Source organism: Brassica napus, chromosome C3 (assembly GCF_020379485.1).
Source record: "Brassica napus cultivar Da-Ae chromosome C3, Da-Ae, whole genome shotgun sequence".
Classification (NCBI taxonomy): domain Eukaryota; kingdom Viridiplantae; phylum Streptophyta; class Magnoliopsida; order Brassicales; family Brassicaceae; genus Brassica; species Brassica napus.
Window position 1 is genome coordinate 60225064 of NC_063446.1, and position 17897 is coordinate 60242960.

General features: G+C 34.1%; 1 protein-coding gene and 1 pseudogene across 1 annotated transcript; one reads left to right on the forward strand and one right to left on the reverse strand.

Annotated features, from left to right (window-relative positions):
- Positions 1-2975: 2975 nt before the first annotated feature.
- On the reverse strand, positions 2976-4354 carry LOC106389764 (homeobox-leucine zipper protein HAT22-like). The gene is made up of 3 exons (XM_013830108.3): positions 3731-4354; positions 3557-3636; positions 2976-3462 (listed from the first exon to the last, which is right to left on the reverse strand). The coding sequence occupies exons 1-3, from the start codon at positions 4169-4171 to the stop codon at positions 3171-3173; spliced, it is 813 nt and encodes a 270-aa protein (XP_013685562.1). The 5' UTR covers positions 4172-4354; the 3' UTR covers positions 2976-3170.
- Positions 4355-15965: 11611 nt separating this feature from the next.
- Positions 15966-17367, forward strand: LOC111203815 (annotated as a pseudogene).
- The last annotated feature ends 530 nt before the right edge of the window (positions 17368-17897 follow it).

Here is a 17897-nt window from a genome sequence, read left to right on the forward strand (position 1 = left end):
GACTAAGGAGTTTGGTAGTGCCGCTAAAGCTACTGATCTTGATAGTCAACATCTTGATTTCGTAGTAGTTTCTCCTGCAAAGACTACTAAGGATGATAAGGATGCTAAGGTTCCAGCCTATGGACGCAGCTGCAGGGGCAGGCGTACTGTTAAGGATGAGGATGCCACTGATAAGAAAAAAGCAGCGCATGCAGATGCTGCATTGAAGAGCAATGAGAAGGCTGAGGATAAGAAAAAAGAGGCTGAGACTAAGAAAAAAGAGGCTGAGGCATCCAAAAAGAGGTTGAGTTAAAGAAGAAACAAGAGGCTGAGCTAAAGAAGCAAAAACAAACTGAGTCAAAGAACAAAAAGGTGACTTCACAGCGTGCCGGTGTAACAAGATGCAAGGTACAAAAATCTGGAGAGGACAGTGTATTTGCTGATGTGACTGACGCAGTTGTTGCGGAAGAGAATGAATTCGCGCCAGAGTCTGACGTCGAGAGATCTGAAGTGGTTAGATCTGCCGTAATTAAGGAATATCGGGAGAAAAGTGTTCGGTTATCTCCAAAAGGGTTTTCAATGACGGCCGTTTCTTCACCAGCAGTTTTTCCGTACGTAGTAGAGAATGAAACGACGTGCATGAGGAAGAATGTTACTCCTTCATCAGTAATATATGACCCTCTAGCACCTGTTGATCCGGTGCTATTCGAAAAACTGATGCAACACATTAAGGGAATTCCACCCAAACCACCAGCACCAGCAGATAAACCAGCAGTCCTCTCAGCTGATCATGAGAGTGACTTCTACAGAATACTCATCCATGAAAGACCGTGGCCAAAAAAGGAATATGGATGAGTGTTTGATAATGTAAGTCTTTAGTACGGCTGAGTTATATATTAATTTTATTATATTGCGGCTGAGTTATATATTTGATTACGGCTAACTTATATATTTTCTTTTATTATATTACGGCTGAGTTATATATTTGATTACGGCTGACTTACATATTCTTTTATTATATCACAGCTGACTTGTTAATATTATTTGTGTAGCATGTCGCTGCGTATATGAACGTCCTCATTAAAAGGTATATGCGAGATCCCACTCCATTCTGGTCCAAGCGGATTGCCTTCATTGACGTTTGGTGGCAAAGTGTTTTGATTCACGATTTCACTCAGTTCAAGATAAAACCTAGTATGTTCATGTTCAAAGGCAATGGTTATGAAGATATGTTAAAGGGTAAGCTTCCCAATCAATGTCCAACAAACTTGAAATGGTATGAAGATGTGGACCACTTGTACGGATGTCTTCAAACCGGCGGAAATCACTGGGTTGCGTTTATGTGGATCTGAAGAAGGAGAAGATTGATTGCTACGATCCAATTTTTGGAGAGGCAACACCCGAAAGTGAGCAGAGAATTCTAAATTTATTTCAACCGCTGACGCACATGATTTCCGCTATGTTGAGTGATCATATTCCTGCCAATATCCGAGTCCCTAGTAAGAAGAAGTTCTCATTCAGAAGGAGGAGCAAAAGATACATTCCACAAAACACCCAGATTGGCGATTGTGGAGTGTAGTCGTTGAAGTTTGTGGACTGTCTAGCGCTTGGTGTAACGTTTGATGGGATAAACCATAAAAATATTCAAGGTTTACGGATGAAGATGGCAGCAGATATCCTCGATGAAAGAATAAATATGAAAAATTCGTAAAATTAATCCAATATATATCTATCTTAAAAAATGAAGAAAAAATCATGTGAAGCATGTCCCACCTTTGCCCCTTAAACACAGATCATCTCACTACTTCAAATCTTCAAGAACATTTTTATATTTATTTTATATTATTTATCTTCATTTTTGTTTTCATAAAACAGAATTCTTTTCTTTGCTATTAAGTTTCATAATTTGATTCTGTTTTTTTTTATTGGATGATATTTGAACACATATCTGAACACGTTTAGGTTTAAGCTTTCTTTTATAAATGATTTATTATTGTTGTTATGGGCTGAATAAATTTTCAAGGTCTAAGTTTAAGGAGATGTATCAATACACGTGAGCTAACCTCCTAACCCCACACCCTTTATCTCCCTCACTTAAGATTTTTCAGTTTCTGTTACTGTTGGATAATCTAATAACAAAACCATTGTCTCTGGAGCCAAAATTAATAATTATGTAATTTAAAACTATTTCATTTTTTTTCTGACATAGAAACAATAGTGTATCTACTATGTTGATTGGTTTGGCTTACCGGATTAAATAACTTTCTTCAATTTTTCTTTTCACTACCGTGACCTTCTCCAAGTTTTCAGATTTTTCATCGATTTAGTTATAAGTGTTTTATTTCTTGGTAGGAAATTTATTCCAACAATTACATTTCCATTTTTGGTTATACGGTTGAAAAATAAAACCAGTTGGCACCAGTGTCTCATTTAGATGGACGGCTAGTAGAGATATAGACCTTTACCAAATTTGTAATTGCAAAATATAAAAGAATTCTTTTTTTTTTTTGTCAACAAATGAATTCTACGTATACAAATATATATACTGTCTTATTTGTTAACAGAATCAATATAAGAGGCAAGAACGCTTACAAGACCTTTCAATTCAAGGAAGGAGCGAAGCCATCTGTTTAGTAGTTTGTCATTGCAAGTGTGAACTGAAATTAGGAACCATATCTAGCTAGTTATAAGCTTATGATAAAAATTATAGTAAAAAATATTATATTCGCGTGAAAAAACAATAATTTGTTAAGGAAGACGTAATAAATCATGTTTAAATTATCTAAATATATTATAATATATTAAATTGTATTTAAAACTAGGTCTCGCGTAATCTCTGAGTATTCTTCAATTTTTCAGTAATTCGCTTGATCCGGGGTTACCGTCCGACTAGCGCCTAGCGTAGTTCCGATAAGGGGATATAACAACAATATATTCTCAATGATATATTTGAATTTAACCCAAAAAAAGGGTTGAAAAAGGAATAAAATAAGATGGATTAGCAAGTACTGGTACTATATATCTTTTTTTTTCGCTAAAAATTGAAAACTATAATTACAAACTATTTTTTTCTTCATCAACCAACAATGGACAATCCCACCGAAAAATTAAGTGGGATCGTTGAAGAGTCTTATCTAACTATACCCCTATTCCTAATTAAAAACAAAAAACAAAAACAATTTATTAAGTAATTAACAAGCTGCAGAAGGATTAATAAAAGGGATGGAGAAAGCTCCCTTCGCCGTTCCTCCATCCACCGCCACCGTACTTCCACGGCCTCCTCCAGCAACACCACTGCCGAGTCTCTCACAAGAAGGACACACCATCAGCGTCGCCGGCGGCATATGCATGTAAAAAGGTTGAGACATCTTTAAAGCCTTGAGATCTTGAAGCTCTTTTTGAAGCCTTCTGTTCTCATCCGTTAAAGTCTCGCAACATTTCTTCAAAAACTCACAATCCATTTCTGTTTGCTTTAGTTTTGTCCTGTCCAATTTTTTAATTTTCAAAAAATATATATAAGAAAAAGGGTAATATATGTGACTAAAATTTTCTTAAAATTTAATCAATTGTAATTCACCTGGCTCTCCTGTTTTGGAACCACACTTCAACTTGCCTGGGCCTTAGACTCAACTGTCTCGCAAGAGCTTGTTTTTGCTTCTGTGAATTTTTAGAAAAGAAATCAAGATAAGATCAATGTAAATAAGATAAACTTGATTAGATTAATTAGAGGAAATAATTAACTATATCATACGGGATTAAGAGTGCTATGCATTTTGAAGTTTTCTTCAAGAAGAATGGATTGTTGTTTAGTGAGTCTAAGCTTTTTACGAGCACTAACACCTTCTTCGTCTTCATGATCATCCCTTACTCTCGAACACACCACTCTTTTCTGCGCTTCCTCTGCCTCTTCTTCGCCGTCGCCACAAACTTCTCTTTCTCTCTTGATCCTTCCGCTCGAGAACGATGAGATTCCGCTGTGAGACGAAGTCTGCCGATAAATCTGATCTCCGGCGCCGGAGACCGTCTTTTCAACCTTGTAACTCTCACCGGAGAGGCTTAGTGTCAACGACGGATTGACATGGTGGTCAACGGTGGCGGAGGACTTCTTGATGGCATAATTGTAACTATTATGCGTTGGTGAGAGGCCTAAACCAAGAACAAGACCTGTGTTGCATGAATCATCAAGACCCATCTGAAGAAAAGAAAATGATCTTTGTAGTAAAAGCTTCAAGATCTCAAGATTAATACTAAGAATTTTTTTGTTTACGAAGAAGTTTTTTGGTGAAGTTTGGAAGATAATTGGGACTAAATGAAACCAAGAAGCTTCTTCTTAAGAAGGAGAGGAGAGTTTTTTTTTTTGTTGATTTATTTGTTTTATGGGTGGGTGGCTAATAATTAGAATTAATCAAAGAAATGATTTAATCTTTGCTTATGATTTTTTGTTTTTGTATTTTTGATAAACAATATGGGAAATTATGATGGCCCATTTCTCGCCTTTTTTATTTTCTCATTTACAAAGGTTGACCAAATGCAACTATTCTTCCCACTTCACAAATTCCTATATTAAGTTTGACCGTATGATATTCTTTTGAATATCTTTTTGCCATATTTTCTAACAAACGTGGTTTGTTTGAATAATATCTTATATATTAAAACAAAAGTAACAACTTTAATTCATGTGTGATTTTTTTTTAAAATTGACATAATGGACCTATTCTTAGAAAGTCATGTTACATTTAATCTATAATCTTATCATTTAAATTTTGGGTCTACCAGAAATTTTTATTGGGCTATCAATAATTAAATTTAAACAATAGATGATCCATTAGATTTATAGATAGTATAAATTAAACATATATATTTAATGTTGTAATACTATACCTTCATATGTTAGATATTTAAATATTTGTCGATGTTAACTTTTAAAATTATAAAGATTTTTTTTTAAATAACAAAAATCATATTATCTAACAATGATTAATCTTTACTACCTTAAACCAATGAAAACAAATTTTAAATTATATAGTTTATTTTAAAAATTAAACAAAAACTAAATGTTTAATTATTTACTCGATAATATAAATCTATGAAGCAAAAAATTTAATTTTTAAAAAACTTTCTAAATTTGTGAAATGTTACAATATCTTTGAATATGACAATAAAACGATATTTTACTAATCTTTATATATATAGTTACGATTTTAATAATGAAATAATAATCCGAAAATATATATAGAAGAAGATATAAATACATGTGAAAGTTTGAAACAATCTATTCAATAAAAAAAATATACCGTAAACTTATTATGTTTTAAAAATTGATAGACACATATATTATAATATATACCAATTTAGAATTGGAAAAAAAAATATTTATATAAAAATAAATGAAAACAAAAATCCGCGCAAGGATCGAGATCTAGTTATTTTTAATAGGAAAGTTCCGATCAAAACAAAGAGTAATCTTCAAAACCTATATGTTACGTGAATGATATACTCTGATAATACACTACGTTATTCCTTTCGAACCTGCAAACTGCAAAAGTGTAATTTAAAAGCATATTGAATTTGAGTCTAATAAATGTTAGATTCTTTAAAACTTTTGATTTGTCGGTAGCTACCAATGTCAGTGGTTGTGAACTTTAATAACCGGATTGTGATCTCCATATCCAAATTCACTTATTATATTCTTACGATTATAAATCGTTTTAAGTGTTATTATTATCTGCATTTGCATATTCACTTATTTATTATTTCTGCGATTATATATCATTTTAAATAATAGACCATGAATTGTCTCCCACTCCATGCTTTGCTGAAGAAGGCTGTTATGGGTGACATGTCAGCTTGCCTACCAATCTTCAACCTCCTCACACTACACATTGGCCCTTTAGCATCTTTTAATTTATTGTATTATTTAGCTAGTTTGTATTTTGGATTAATTGTGATCTCCACTTTCTTGTTTAAATTCGGTTCTTTTGATCTGGCCAGATTGTGTTGGGACATAACTATTCAACGATTTCTACCCATTTTTATTTCCACCGTGTTTTAAAAAATAATATTATTATTGGGAACCGACAAATAGTTTATAAAATAAAAACTCTATCTTGCGTTGAACATCTCTAAAACTCTAACTTTCCATGTGTCTTTTTCATAAAGTTAGCCAGACGAACCAAGGCATGTTTAATCTACATCACCTCGTATTTTCTAAATAACAATATATTGAAGAATTTTTAGAGTTTGATAAAATTTGGAGAGCTATTTTTTAATAAAAAGATTATTGATGGACACTTAAGTAATATATTCTTCGTCAAACAAAATTAGTAAGAGATTAATGGACTTAACTAAGAAAGTTGACGTGGATCCGGAGGTATTTTTACCTACAATATGAAACGGAAGGAGTAGATGAAAGCTACATCACACACGTACGTATGCATTATATAAAATACATTATACATATGCATATGAGATTTATATTTGGAAATATTTTTGAACATTAATATTTGGAAATATTGTTGGCTTAGAAAATCTTTTATCAAAAAAAAAAAAAAAAAAAAAAGTTGACGTGGATCCTTTCATTGGCTTTGGTTTGCATTTGTTTTTAGCACTAACCAAGAGAAGTTAGGTCACCCATATGTGCAAATTAGTAAAAGCGTGGGCGCGAAGGAGAACTGGATAAATCACAATTTGGTTAAATTCGCTTTGACTGGTTAATTTCACCATTTATTTATAACACGAAATTAAAAGTTATGTTAGTGTGAAAATTCGTATCAAAGGTTTTACTTATGCGCATGAATAGCTGGAAAAACAATGTTGTAGATTGAATGATTGATTATTGAAAAACATTGTAGTAAATTTGACGATTTGTAAGATTCTGTAAAATCTTTTTAGCTTCTAAAAATAACAAAGAAAAACAAATGTAAAATTTACTAGATAGAGATGACCAAGAAATGCGAAAACAACTGATTGAATTTGATATAAAAACGGTTAGAATGAATTGGATTTTCTAACTACATCCAAACCCAACTAAATAACCCAAAAGTTTTTTACTAATCACAAAACAAATAAGTTTTGAGGGGTTAGATTATACTTTAATTATAGTCATCATTCAACAAGGAAATAATACGTAACATAAATCCAGTTAAACAAATAAGTTTGCTACTCGTGGTATCGGTCCCGACGGCCAGACAAGTCTCCTATGAGGAAAGGTGTGGCGAACTCATTAACAAGTCGGCAGCTGTATTTAACATTGTTTAACCATTAGTATTTTATCAACACAAGAAAAAAAATCAAGACTCATGATTAAAGGATCCAATATTTATTTTCTCAACAAAGACACAATATCTAGAAGACTGGAACTTTCAAAGGAATGACGAGAAGACGAATTAGTGGTTGGACTGACCGATAAGATAATTTAATGTTTAAGGCGATCTCCAATACACATGATGACTGTTTTTGTTTTTATCCTATTTGTTTTTTCCAGTAATTTAAATGTCATTCCATTTTGTTTTGGGTGTGTTCTATATATGACACAATCATATAAAATAATCAGATTAACTGTAGGATAGAAAAATAGAGCTGACAAAAAAAGAGAGAAAGATTGAACGTGAAAAATATAAGAATCAAAGACCAGGTTTTTTTGTATTAACATTTACACCAAAAAATGACCAGATTGACTAGACTTTTAAGAAAATAGTATATAGGATAAGGTTGATGAATAAGTTTTGAACACTTTAAATGTTTTATACATTTTCAGTATGGATATATATTAATATGCATATACCTAATATATTTTCAGTATGGATATACTGTTAATAAAAAAAATTAAATTGAAAGTCACTTTAAATTTTTGAAAGTATAAATTTTGACAACAAATAAAGTGTTTTGGATGGAAATATTTTTTGAGCGTTTTAAAAGAAATATTTTTTTGAAGAAGAGACAAAGATCTGTAAAAAAATCAGGGGAAATATTTTATTTTCAAGGCAGTTTATGATTGTATATTTTTCAAATATACATGTTAGCTATATACCTTTATTTTAAATGAAGAACTAGATTATGACATGTCCTTAGAAATGGCAAATACATTTTTTGTTTTAAATTTTTTTGGCAAATTTAATTTTTATATTTGTTTTTTTTTGTAATGATATTTATGTTTAGTATTTATTTAATTTAATATAATTTTTGGTAACTAATTATGTTAACTAATCTATAGAAAAAAAGATAACTGATTATATTATTGAAATATATTATTCAAATATTATAACATATATTGTCCGTAACAAAATGTGTAGTTGTTTTCATAAAAAAAGGGTAGTTAGAGCATGTTTATTGCAGGTCTCTTAGGTTGGGTCTTTTAGAATAATATAAGATACGGTCTCTTAGCTTTTAACTAAAAAAGCTAAGAGACGTCTCTTATATCTCTTATTTAAGAAACGTCTCTTAGCTTTCTTAGTTAAAAGCTAAGAGACCGTATCTTATATTACGCTAAGAGACCTAACCTAAAAAACCTACAATAAACATGCTCTTAGTCCTGTATAAATGCGATGTAGTTACTTTGTGAAAAGGATAAATGCGATGTAGTTACTATATAGATGTTAGTCAAACATGTACCGGTGGTTTATTTGTACTCTCATAAACGTGGTAGTTATGAATCAATCCCTAGAATATAGAAATTAAAGGGAAGTGGTGGACTAGCTCTTTTTTATTTGGATTCTTTTGATGTCAAGATTTTTTACTCTGATAAGCGTATGATCGATATAGAAGCGTCAATTGAATGACGCAAGACTTTCTTGACATTTGTTTATGGTGATCCGGTCATTGAGTGCCGAGAATATGTATGGGAATGTCTTACCCGTATTAGCCTAGGGCGAACAGAAGCTTGGTTTATGATAGGGGACTTCAATGAGATAAAGAACAATGGAGAAAAAAAGGGAGGGCGGAAAAGACAGGAAGCCTCGTTTATACTCTTCAGAACGATGTTGGCTAACTGTGGCATGATCGATTTCCCTTATAAAGGCAACCCGATGTCGTGGGTGGGTTTTAGGAGCTCAGGTAAGGTTCAATGTAGGCTGGATCGTGCTGTTGGTAATGAAGAATGGCACCATCTGTTTTCCCACACAAATGTGGAGTATCTCAAACTTTGGGTTCAGACCATCGGCCAGTTTTGGCAAGGATTCAATCACAAGATGTAAGGATCCAACGCAACTTTAAGTTTGATAAAAGATGGTTGAGTAAAGATGGTTTGGAGGACGCCATTAAAGATGGGTGGGGGATCTCATCCAGAAATAACTTCAGCGAGCTTCACTTCAAAATCAGCAATGTTAGACGAGCTATAGCGAAGTGGAAAAAGGCAAATCCGACAAACTCGGCAAAAAAGATTGAAGATATAAAGGCATTACTTGAGCAGGCTCAGACAGAAGATGGTTTCACCAGTGAAGAAGTGATGAACCTAAAGTGGAATCTGTGTTCAGCTTATAGAGAAGAAGAGTTGTATTGGAAACAAAAGAGTAGAATCCTTTGGCTGAAAAAAGGAGACCGTAATACAAAGTTCTTCCATGCAGTTACAAAACAGCGGAGAGGCAGAAACCGTATAACCAAACTGCGAAACTTGGCCGGTGGATGGGTGGAGAACGACGAAGGCATTGAGCAAGTGGCAACCACATACTTTCAGAATCTCTTCACTACATCCTCTCCGAGAGATCCCGAGGATGCACTCCGGTACATTACCGTGCAGGTCTCACCTGATATGAACACATCACTCATAAGACCGGTTCTGGATTCCGAGATTATGAAAGCCATAGAAGACATAAACCCAGAAAAAGCGCATGGCCCAGATGGAATGACCGATACCTTCTATCAAGCCTTTGGGGACATAGTCGCTGATGAGGTGATTCTTACAGTCAAAGGCTTTTTCAACTCAGAAACCTTTGATAGTCGATTAAATAAGACTAACATTTGTTTGAACCCCAAGACGGATAGGCCAAAGGAGATGACTGAATTCCGACCGATAATCTTATGCAATGTAAGCTATAAGATCATATCCAAAATCTTATGTAGACGGCTAAAGAAATTTCTCCCGAAATTGATATTGGAGACACAATCGGCCTTTGTGGCTAGACAAATTATCTCGGACAATATACTGGTCGCCCAAGAGATCTTTCACGCTATTAGAACAAACCCGATTTGCAAATCGAAGTTTGTGGCCATCAAGACGGATATGAGCAAGGCGTATGACCGTGTTGAATGGAATTTCCTTGAAGCTCTAATGCTCAAGATGGGTTTCGCAAGGAAATGGGTTGCATGGATCAAATGGTGTATATCTTCTAAATCTTATCAGGTTCTACTAAGCGGCGAAGCAAAGGGCAACATCATACCCTCTAGAGGACTCCGGCAGGGAGACCCTTTGTCGCCGTTTCTCTTCATTATCCTGACAGAAGCTCTTATTTCCCATATCAAAGGCGCAGAACCTGAAGAAGATTAACGGGGCTTAAAATTGCTCAAGCAAGTCCAGCAGTCTCGCACCTTCTCTTCGCAGACGATAGTTTGTTCTTTTGCAAAGCCGATGTCCAGCAATGTGCTGAGTTGATGAAGATCATAAATAACTATGGTCTAGTGTCTGGACAACAACTGAATACGTCCAAATCATCTATACTTTTCGGCAGCAAAGTCCCAGCAGAGGTGAAATAGGTGATCAAAGCAACTGTTGGGATTCAGCGAGAGGGTGGTATGGGGACATACCTTGGCCTCCCTGAGAAAATATGTGGATCAAAAAGACAGGTCTTTGCGTTTATTAGAGATCAATTAAACAATCGTATAAACTCTTGGACTGCAAAGTTCTTGACAAAAGGAGGTAAAGAGATCCTTATAAAGTTAGTCGCACAAGCACTACCCACATACGTTATGTCATGCTTCCTACTACCCCAAGATATCCTAAACAAGCTTAAAAGTGCTATAGCCAAGTTTTGGTGGAGTACTAAAGAGAATAACAAAGGGCTACACTGGATGGCGTGGGACAAAATTTGTAAACCAGCTGAGAAAGGTGGTTTAGGGTTCAGAGATTTGAAGAACATTAATCTCGCACTACTTGCGAAGCAACTTTGGCGCTTACTACATTATCCAAATTCCCTCCTGGCCCGTGTACTCAAGGGTAGATACTTCAGACACACAAACCCGCTGGAGATAAGCAGTTCGAATAATCCTTCGTATGGATGGAAAAGTATGCTTGCAGACAGAGATTTTTTAAATAAGGGTCTGAGACATACAATTGGATCCGGCTACAATACACGGGTGTGGTTTGATAAATGGATCCCGACAAAGTCACCTAGACTGCTAAGAGATAATGGCGCATGGAGAGATCCTAAACTGTATGTCAATCACCTCATCGATCACAGCACATGAGAGTGGAAGATGGACCTGATACAAAATATATGTGACCCTGATGAGGTAAAGCTTATCCAGAGCATTCGTCCTAGCCGTCATATCAAACCCGATGGCTTCTGCTGGACACATACCAAATCAGGCTTATATACTGTTAAATCTTGGTATGAGCTTGCATCTTTGGCACAAGAAGAGAATGTAGAGCAACAAGTTCTGGAGCCAAGTATTAATCCCTTATTATCTAAGGTGTGGAACCTGAAAGCACCCAGGAAAATTAAACATTTTTTCTGGCAATGCTTAACAGGTTGCGTTCCGGTCTGCAGCCGTTTAGCGGACCGACATTGTGGAACCGAGCGGTCGTGCCCTAGGTGTGGAGGTGATGATGAAACTATAAACCATCTGCTCTTCGAATGTCCTCCTGCGGTACAGACGTGGGCCCTGTCGGACCTCCCCACAGGTCCGGGACAATTCTCGTGTACGTCACTTGTTGAAAATTTCGACTTCCTTGTGATCCGAGCCGCTGCAAAGGGGGTCCCGTTACAAAGGTTAGCCAAGTTCCCATGGATCATATGGTACTTATGGAAAGCAGGGAATGATAAATTGTTTAACGGAAAAGAGATTTCGCCTTTGGATTCTCTTCACAAGGCGAGTCAAGAATGTGAAGAGTGGTATGTCGCGTAAGAAGTTACAAATGCAGGAAAGGCGAGAGAGCGAGCATTACCAACGGAGGAGACGATGGGGTTGCACAAACCGAGATGTCAAGTTGATGCATCTTGGGCGACCAACCATACTACTTTCGGTGGGGGTTTTGTTATGGATCAGGAAGATGAGAGCTCGATCTCGGGTTCTTTTGGGAGAAACCAGGTCCTTTCTCCACTCCACGCAGAGTTCCAGGCCTTGCTTTGGGCAATGGGTAATTCTCTCCGTATGGGGCATGAATCAATACATTTCGAATCAGATAGGCTGCAAATGGTTAAGCTGATCGAAGAAGAAGAATTTTGGCCAGCTTTGGCTTCAGAATTGGATGAATTCTTTCATTTCCGTTATTTGTTTACCATATTTTCCTATCTTTTATTTATCGTGATTTCAATTCTCGTGCTGATCTCTTTGCAAAAGGAGCTCGTGCGAAAGGTTATGAATTCTCCCATGTAAACACTTTGGTTCCTCCAGGGTTAGCTCAGACTAACCCGCTCGAACCGGCTTAATGAAACATGGTGCTTTGTTGTCAAAAAAAAAAGTAGAAAAATGTAGAAATATCGACAGTTATAAAAGATTATTTTTGGACGTAATATTTATCAATTAGACATAATTGTGTTTTAATAGAATAGATTCCTTAAGTTATAGGTAACATGATTTTAAATGAGGAATATAGATATCTATTAAACCAATAAATGAATGTGAAAGGAGAATAAAGGTAAAAGGGGTAAATGATGTCGGCTATGAATGTATACTGCGGGAAGGGTGTGGTTGTTGGGTTAAGTGGGGTTTAGTCACCATTCAACAAATATTAAAATGAAAAGCAAAGTGCATATCTCAAATGATTTGTACCGCCATTGAGAATCGTGTCAGTACAAAATTCTGAACCGCTTTGCATTTTATTCACCTCTCAGGTATTGAATGTTATGAGTGGAACAATGAAAACGCATGGCGGAACCGAAATCATGGTACCATTCATCTCTAATAACTATACAAAACGCATGATGTGGTTTAAAAGTAAAAAAAATAATAAAAAAAGAAACAGGAAGTGCGTTCTAGAATACGCACGTGAACCACAGAAGTAGCAAAGTAGGTGTGGATTGTTAAGTGGTTGAGTGGTTTAATTTTTTTTTTCTTCTTTCAGAAATTTTGTTCGTGTATAAATAGATATGAAAGAGGAAAATTTTGCAGACACAACTTCAAAGCAACGAGCAAAGGTATGACAATATATCTGGGTTTTCTTTATTTCAGTTTATTTTTTTTATTTAATTTCATTAAAATTTTTTTGTCATTTCATTTAGTGCACTTTGAAATCACATTTGAATTTTGGAAAGGTACACCCATGAATCTTAAACGTATTTTAATTTTTTCACATTTTTAGTTTATAAATATTAATAATTAAGTTTAAAATATATATTTTAATCTTATTTTCATATATGAAACAAAAAACTGTTATTTTAAAAATATAATAATACAATATAAACTACTATATATTTATATATCAAAACTTAATTATTTAAGTTAAATTATTATAGAAAATTTTTAATTGCGTAAAATATATTAATGTTAATTTTCTAGTTGGTGGTTGTTTTCTCAAAGTGTTTTTTAAAACATTTATATTAAGTTCATCAAGTTCTACATTGGAAGCAATTGAATTGCTTACACCATTTCAAGTTTGTGTGTATGAATTTTTTTTTCATTTCAAAATTTTCTTTTTACATTTCATTTTCATTAACTTAATATATATATAAATATTTATGTATAAAATATATTTAGTCTAATTTTTGTTTATAAAACTGAAAAGAAATATAAAATATATGTAATATACGTAATATAAATTGGACCATTTGAAAGTACGTGTGTAAGAAAATTTGTTCATTTCAGTTTTTTTTCTCATTTCATTTTCTTTAACTTATTAAATATTAAAAGTTCTATTAAAAATATATTTAATATAATTTGCATTTATAAAAATAGAAAATTATTATTTTTAGAAATAAAAATATATGCAATATACATAATATAAAATAATATATATGTAAAGATTTATTTATTGAAGTTAAAAATGTACGAACAATTTTAGTTGTGTAGAATATATAATGCAAATTAATGATAATTTTTGTTATTAATTATATTTTTACTGTTTAACAAACCCTAGATTTTTATGTGTTAAGAGAACTATATATGTTTATGAGTTAATTTATCATAAGAAGTATTGTTAAAAACATGATACTGTTTACATAAAAATATTTTTTTATTGTAGATAATGCTTGATAAGTAACCATATTGAAACACATATATATTTTTTTTTTAAAAATATATATATATATATATATTCTAATACTAATACAATTAGGATAAACAAAATGATTATGTAATTATGATTTAGTTTTTAAAATTTTTACTAATAGTTTTGTATAATAGTGCAGAATGTCGTCTAGTCATCGAGGCAGTGCAAATTCTTCCAGACAAAGAGGCCGAAATGTTTCTAATGAAACTAGAACAAGAGTAAGTTTTAATTCTAAATATTTTATTAATTTTATATATGCAAAAATATTAGCTAAAACATATATATTATAATTTGTAGAGCACGGACAGATTCAAATGGACATATGAACAAGAGAAAAAACTCATTGAATTGTTTGATCATGCAATCTCTATGAACAAGTATACTCTGAAAGATCCTACGGCTCTTGGCAGAGATTATATCTTTGAACAATTCAATCTTCCATTTAACATGAATATAACTTACGGGTTTTTCAAAAATAAGCTCGACGAATTCAAAAAATCATACAAGATGTGGAAGTTTCTGATGAAATCCACCGGTATTTCGGTTGATCCTGAAACATCAATGATTTACGCATTTCCGGAGTGGTGGGATAATCACGAAGCGGTAATAACCACTAAATATTATATTTACGCATCTCCGGAGTGGTGGGATAATCACCGCCAAATCCACAACAATGGGGTGTACAGCCTGGTTTTCAACAGTGGGGAACACCACCAAATGCGCAAAAATGGGGCACACCGCCAACTGGACAGCAGTGGAGCGCACCGCCAACTGGACAGCAGTGGAGCGCACCGTCAACTGCACAACAATGGGGCACACCACCAACTGCACCACAGTGGGGCACACCACCGAATGCTCAACAATGGGGCACACCACCAAATGCTCAGCAATGGAACACACCGCCGAATGCTCAGCAATGGGGCACACCACCGAATGCTAATCAATGGGGAACACCACCGAATGCTCAACAGTGGGGTACACAATCAAATGTTCAACAGTGGGATACACCAACGAGTGCTCAACAGTGGAGGCGTCAAAGACCTAATCATGGAAATGACAAATCAGCCGGAACGAATCCAACTCATGTTCAATATGGATTTTCGTTGGACGATCATCATGAAGTTTCAGATAGCGCAACAAAAAGAACTTCGCCTGATACCCAACAACCACAATCACCCGGTCTTGGTTTCACAAGTCGTTTTGATTCTGGACAAAATTCACGACAACCCAGAACAGGAGGTCTGTTCAACATATGGGGAAACACACAAGATAATCAAAGTGATGACGAAGATGAAGATTAGTTTGCTATAACATTAAATATGTTTTGTATGTTTATGTTTTATGTGTCATGTCATTGTAAAATTTAAATTGAAATGTTGCTTATGGTTTTATTTTTGCTTTTAAAATTTTCAGGCGTTTCGTATATGCCAACTGCGGTCACAAGGTGTTCACAATCTAAGCTACGAAGAGAGAGTTGAGTTGTGGAATTTGGAAAATGAACAATTTGAGGAGTTAGTAATTCAACCAAGTTTGAATTATTATGATCAAAATTTCCAAAGAGCGCCGCAACGAACTGGCAGAGGTTTGGGATGGAGAAATATTTGGAATCGGTTACAAGAAGATGATGCAGCTTGTCTTCAGTTACTAAGAATGTCACTTCCATGTTTCACAGCACTGTGTAACATTCTACAAACAAATTACAGTCTACAACCGACTTCCAATATAAGCATTGAAGAAAGTGTGGCTATATTTCTAGTGATATGTGGACACAATGAAGTTCAGAGAGATGTCGGTTTGAGGTTTGGACGAAATCAGGAGACTGTGATGAGAAGATTTAGTGAAGTTTTGACAGCAACTGAACTTCTTGCATGTGATTATAGTAGAACTCCAACAACACAAGAACTACAGCGAATTCCTGAAAGACTTCTAGTAGACCGAGTAAATTATCCGTATTTTAGCGGTTGTGTTGGAGCGATGGATGGAACGCATGTTTGTGTCAAAGCCACTCCTGAGTTACAAGGAATGTATTGGAATCGACATGATAATGCATCATTGAACATCATGGCAATATGTGACTTCAATATGTTATTCACTTATATTTGGAATGGAGCTCCAGGATCATGTCACGACACAGCTGTTCTAACCATGGCAAAAGAAAGTGATTCTGAGTTTCCTATGCCTCCACTTGACAAGTATTATCTTGTCGATTCCGGCTATCCCAATAAACAAGGGTTTCTAGCTCCCTATAGGTCATCACGTAATAGAGTTGTGAGGTATCATATGTCACAATTTAACTATGGTCCCCCTCCAAAAAATAAAGAAGAACTCTTCAATCGGCGTCATGCTTCTTTACGTTCCGTAATCGAGAGGACTTTCGGGGTTTAGAAGAAAAAATGGAGGATTCTTTCTGATTTTCCAAGATATGATATTGATATACAAAAAAGAGTGATAATGGCAACTATGGGACTACATAATTTTATCAAAATTTCAAATTTTGCAGATGCAGATTTTGCTGAAGTGATGATAGAGACGGGAATAAACGACACAAATTCGGAGAACGATTTAGACGACACGGAAGCATTAAATGCTACAAATACAATAGATGGAGAATATATGGCTCGAATAAGGGATAATATTGCAAATATGTTGTGGAAAATTTTAAATTCTTGATTGTATATTTGTCTATGTGGTGTAATAAGAAGAATTTAAATTTTATATATTTATTAATAATAATTATATCTTTTGTTTTATTAAAATATATTTAAATTTTAAGTTTTATTCGCACCGCTTATTCTACTTTTACCATTCTACTTTTGGTTATGTACCGCACTTGCTTTTTGTTACCATTCACATTTTATTTTGTACCGTTTTTTTTTGTTTAACCGCTAATAATCCGTAGTTTACAAAACCGCAGTTAAACCGTACCGCACTATCCAATCCGCTTGTCCCGCACCGCTCAATCCGCTGTTACCATTCAGAGCCTCATTTTTGGTGTGGTTAAGTGCGGTCAATATTTTTTTTTCCTTTTTTGCTAATTAATTATATCTAGCCTTACTATAGCTTCCTTAAATAATTATTGTGATCAAATATTTCTAAAATTAATATAATTGTATTTTATCAGTTTACACAATATTTCAAATTACTTTTTCAAAAACATTGAAATAAATTAAAGCATATAACTATTGTTTTTAAAACCGGACCAACCCGATAGTTTGAACCGGGTTCGACTATGAACCACCGATTACATAGCCGAGTTAGGTAATAATTTGTTCGACCATGAACCGGTTACATAGCCGGGTTAGGTAATAATTTGTTCGACCATGAACCGGTTTATTCAACAGATAAAAACCATTAAAACTATCAAAAATCTATCTACCATCTATATTAACATAAAATTAGTTTATATATATGTATAGTGTCTTAAGTTTTAAATTCATTTATATTTTAATTATGTATCATATTTATTAACATTAATTTTAAATTTATACACTAAGAATATATTAAATAAGATTATTGAACCATGTTTAACCTGGTCAAACCATATTGAACCATGATCCAA

What these genes read in the sequence shown, in the direction of transcription:
- LOC106389764 (XM_013830108.3), bottom strand. Translation starts at nt 4,171, where the DNA reads ATGGGTCTTGATGATTCATGCAACACAGGTCTTGTTCTTGGTTTAGGC. An exon ending in TGCATAGCACTCTTAATCCC is followed by an intron (nt 3,637 to 3,730) that starts GTATGATATAGT and finishes AAAAATTCACAG; the next exon opens with AAGCAAAAACAAGCTCTTGC. An exon ending in TTCCAAAACAGGAGAGCCAG is followed by an intron (nt 3,463 to 3,556) that starts GTGAATTACAAT and finishes AAAATTGGACAG; the next exon opens with GACAAAACTAAAGCAAACAG.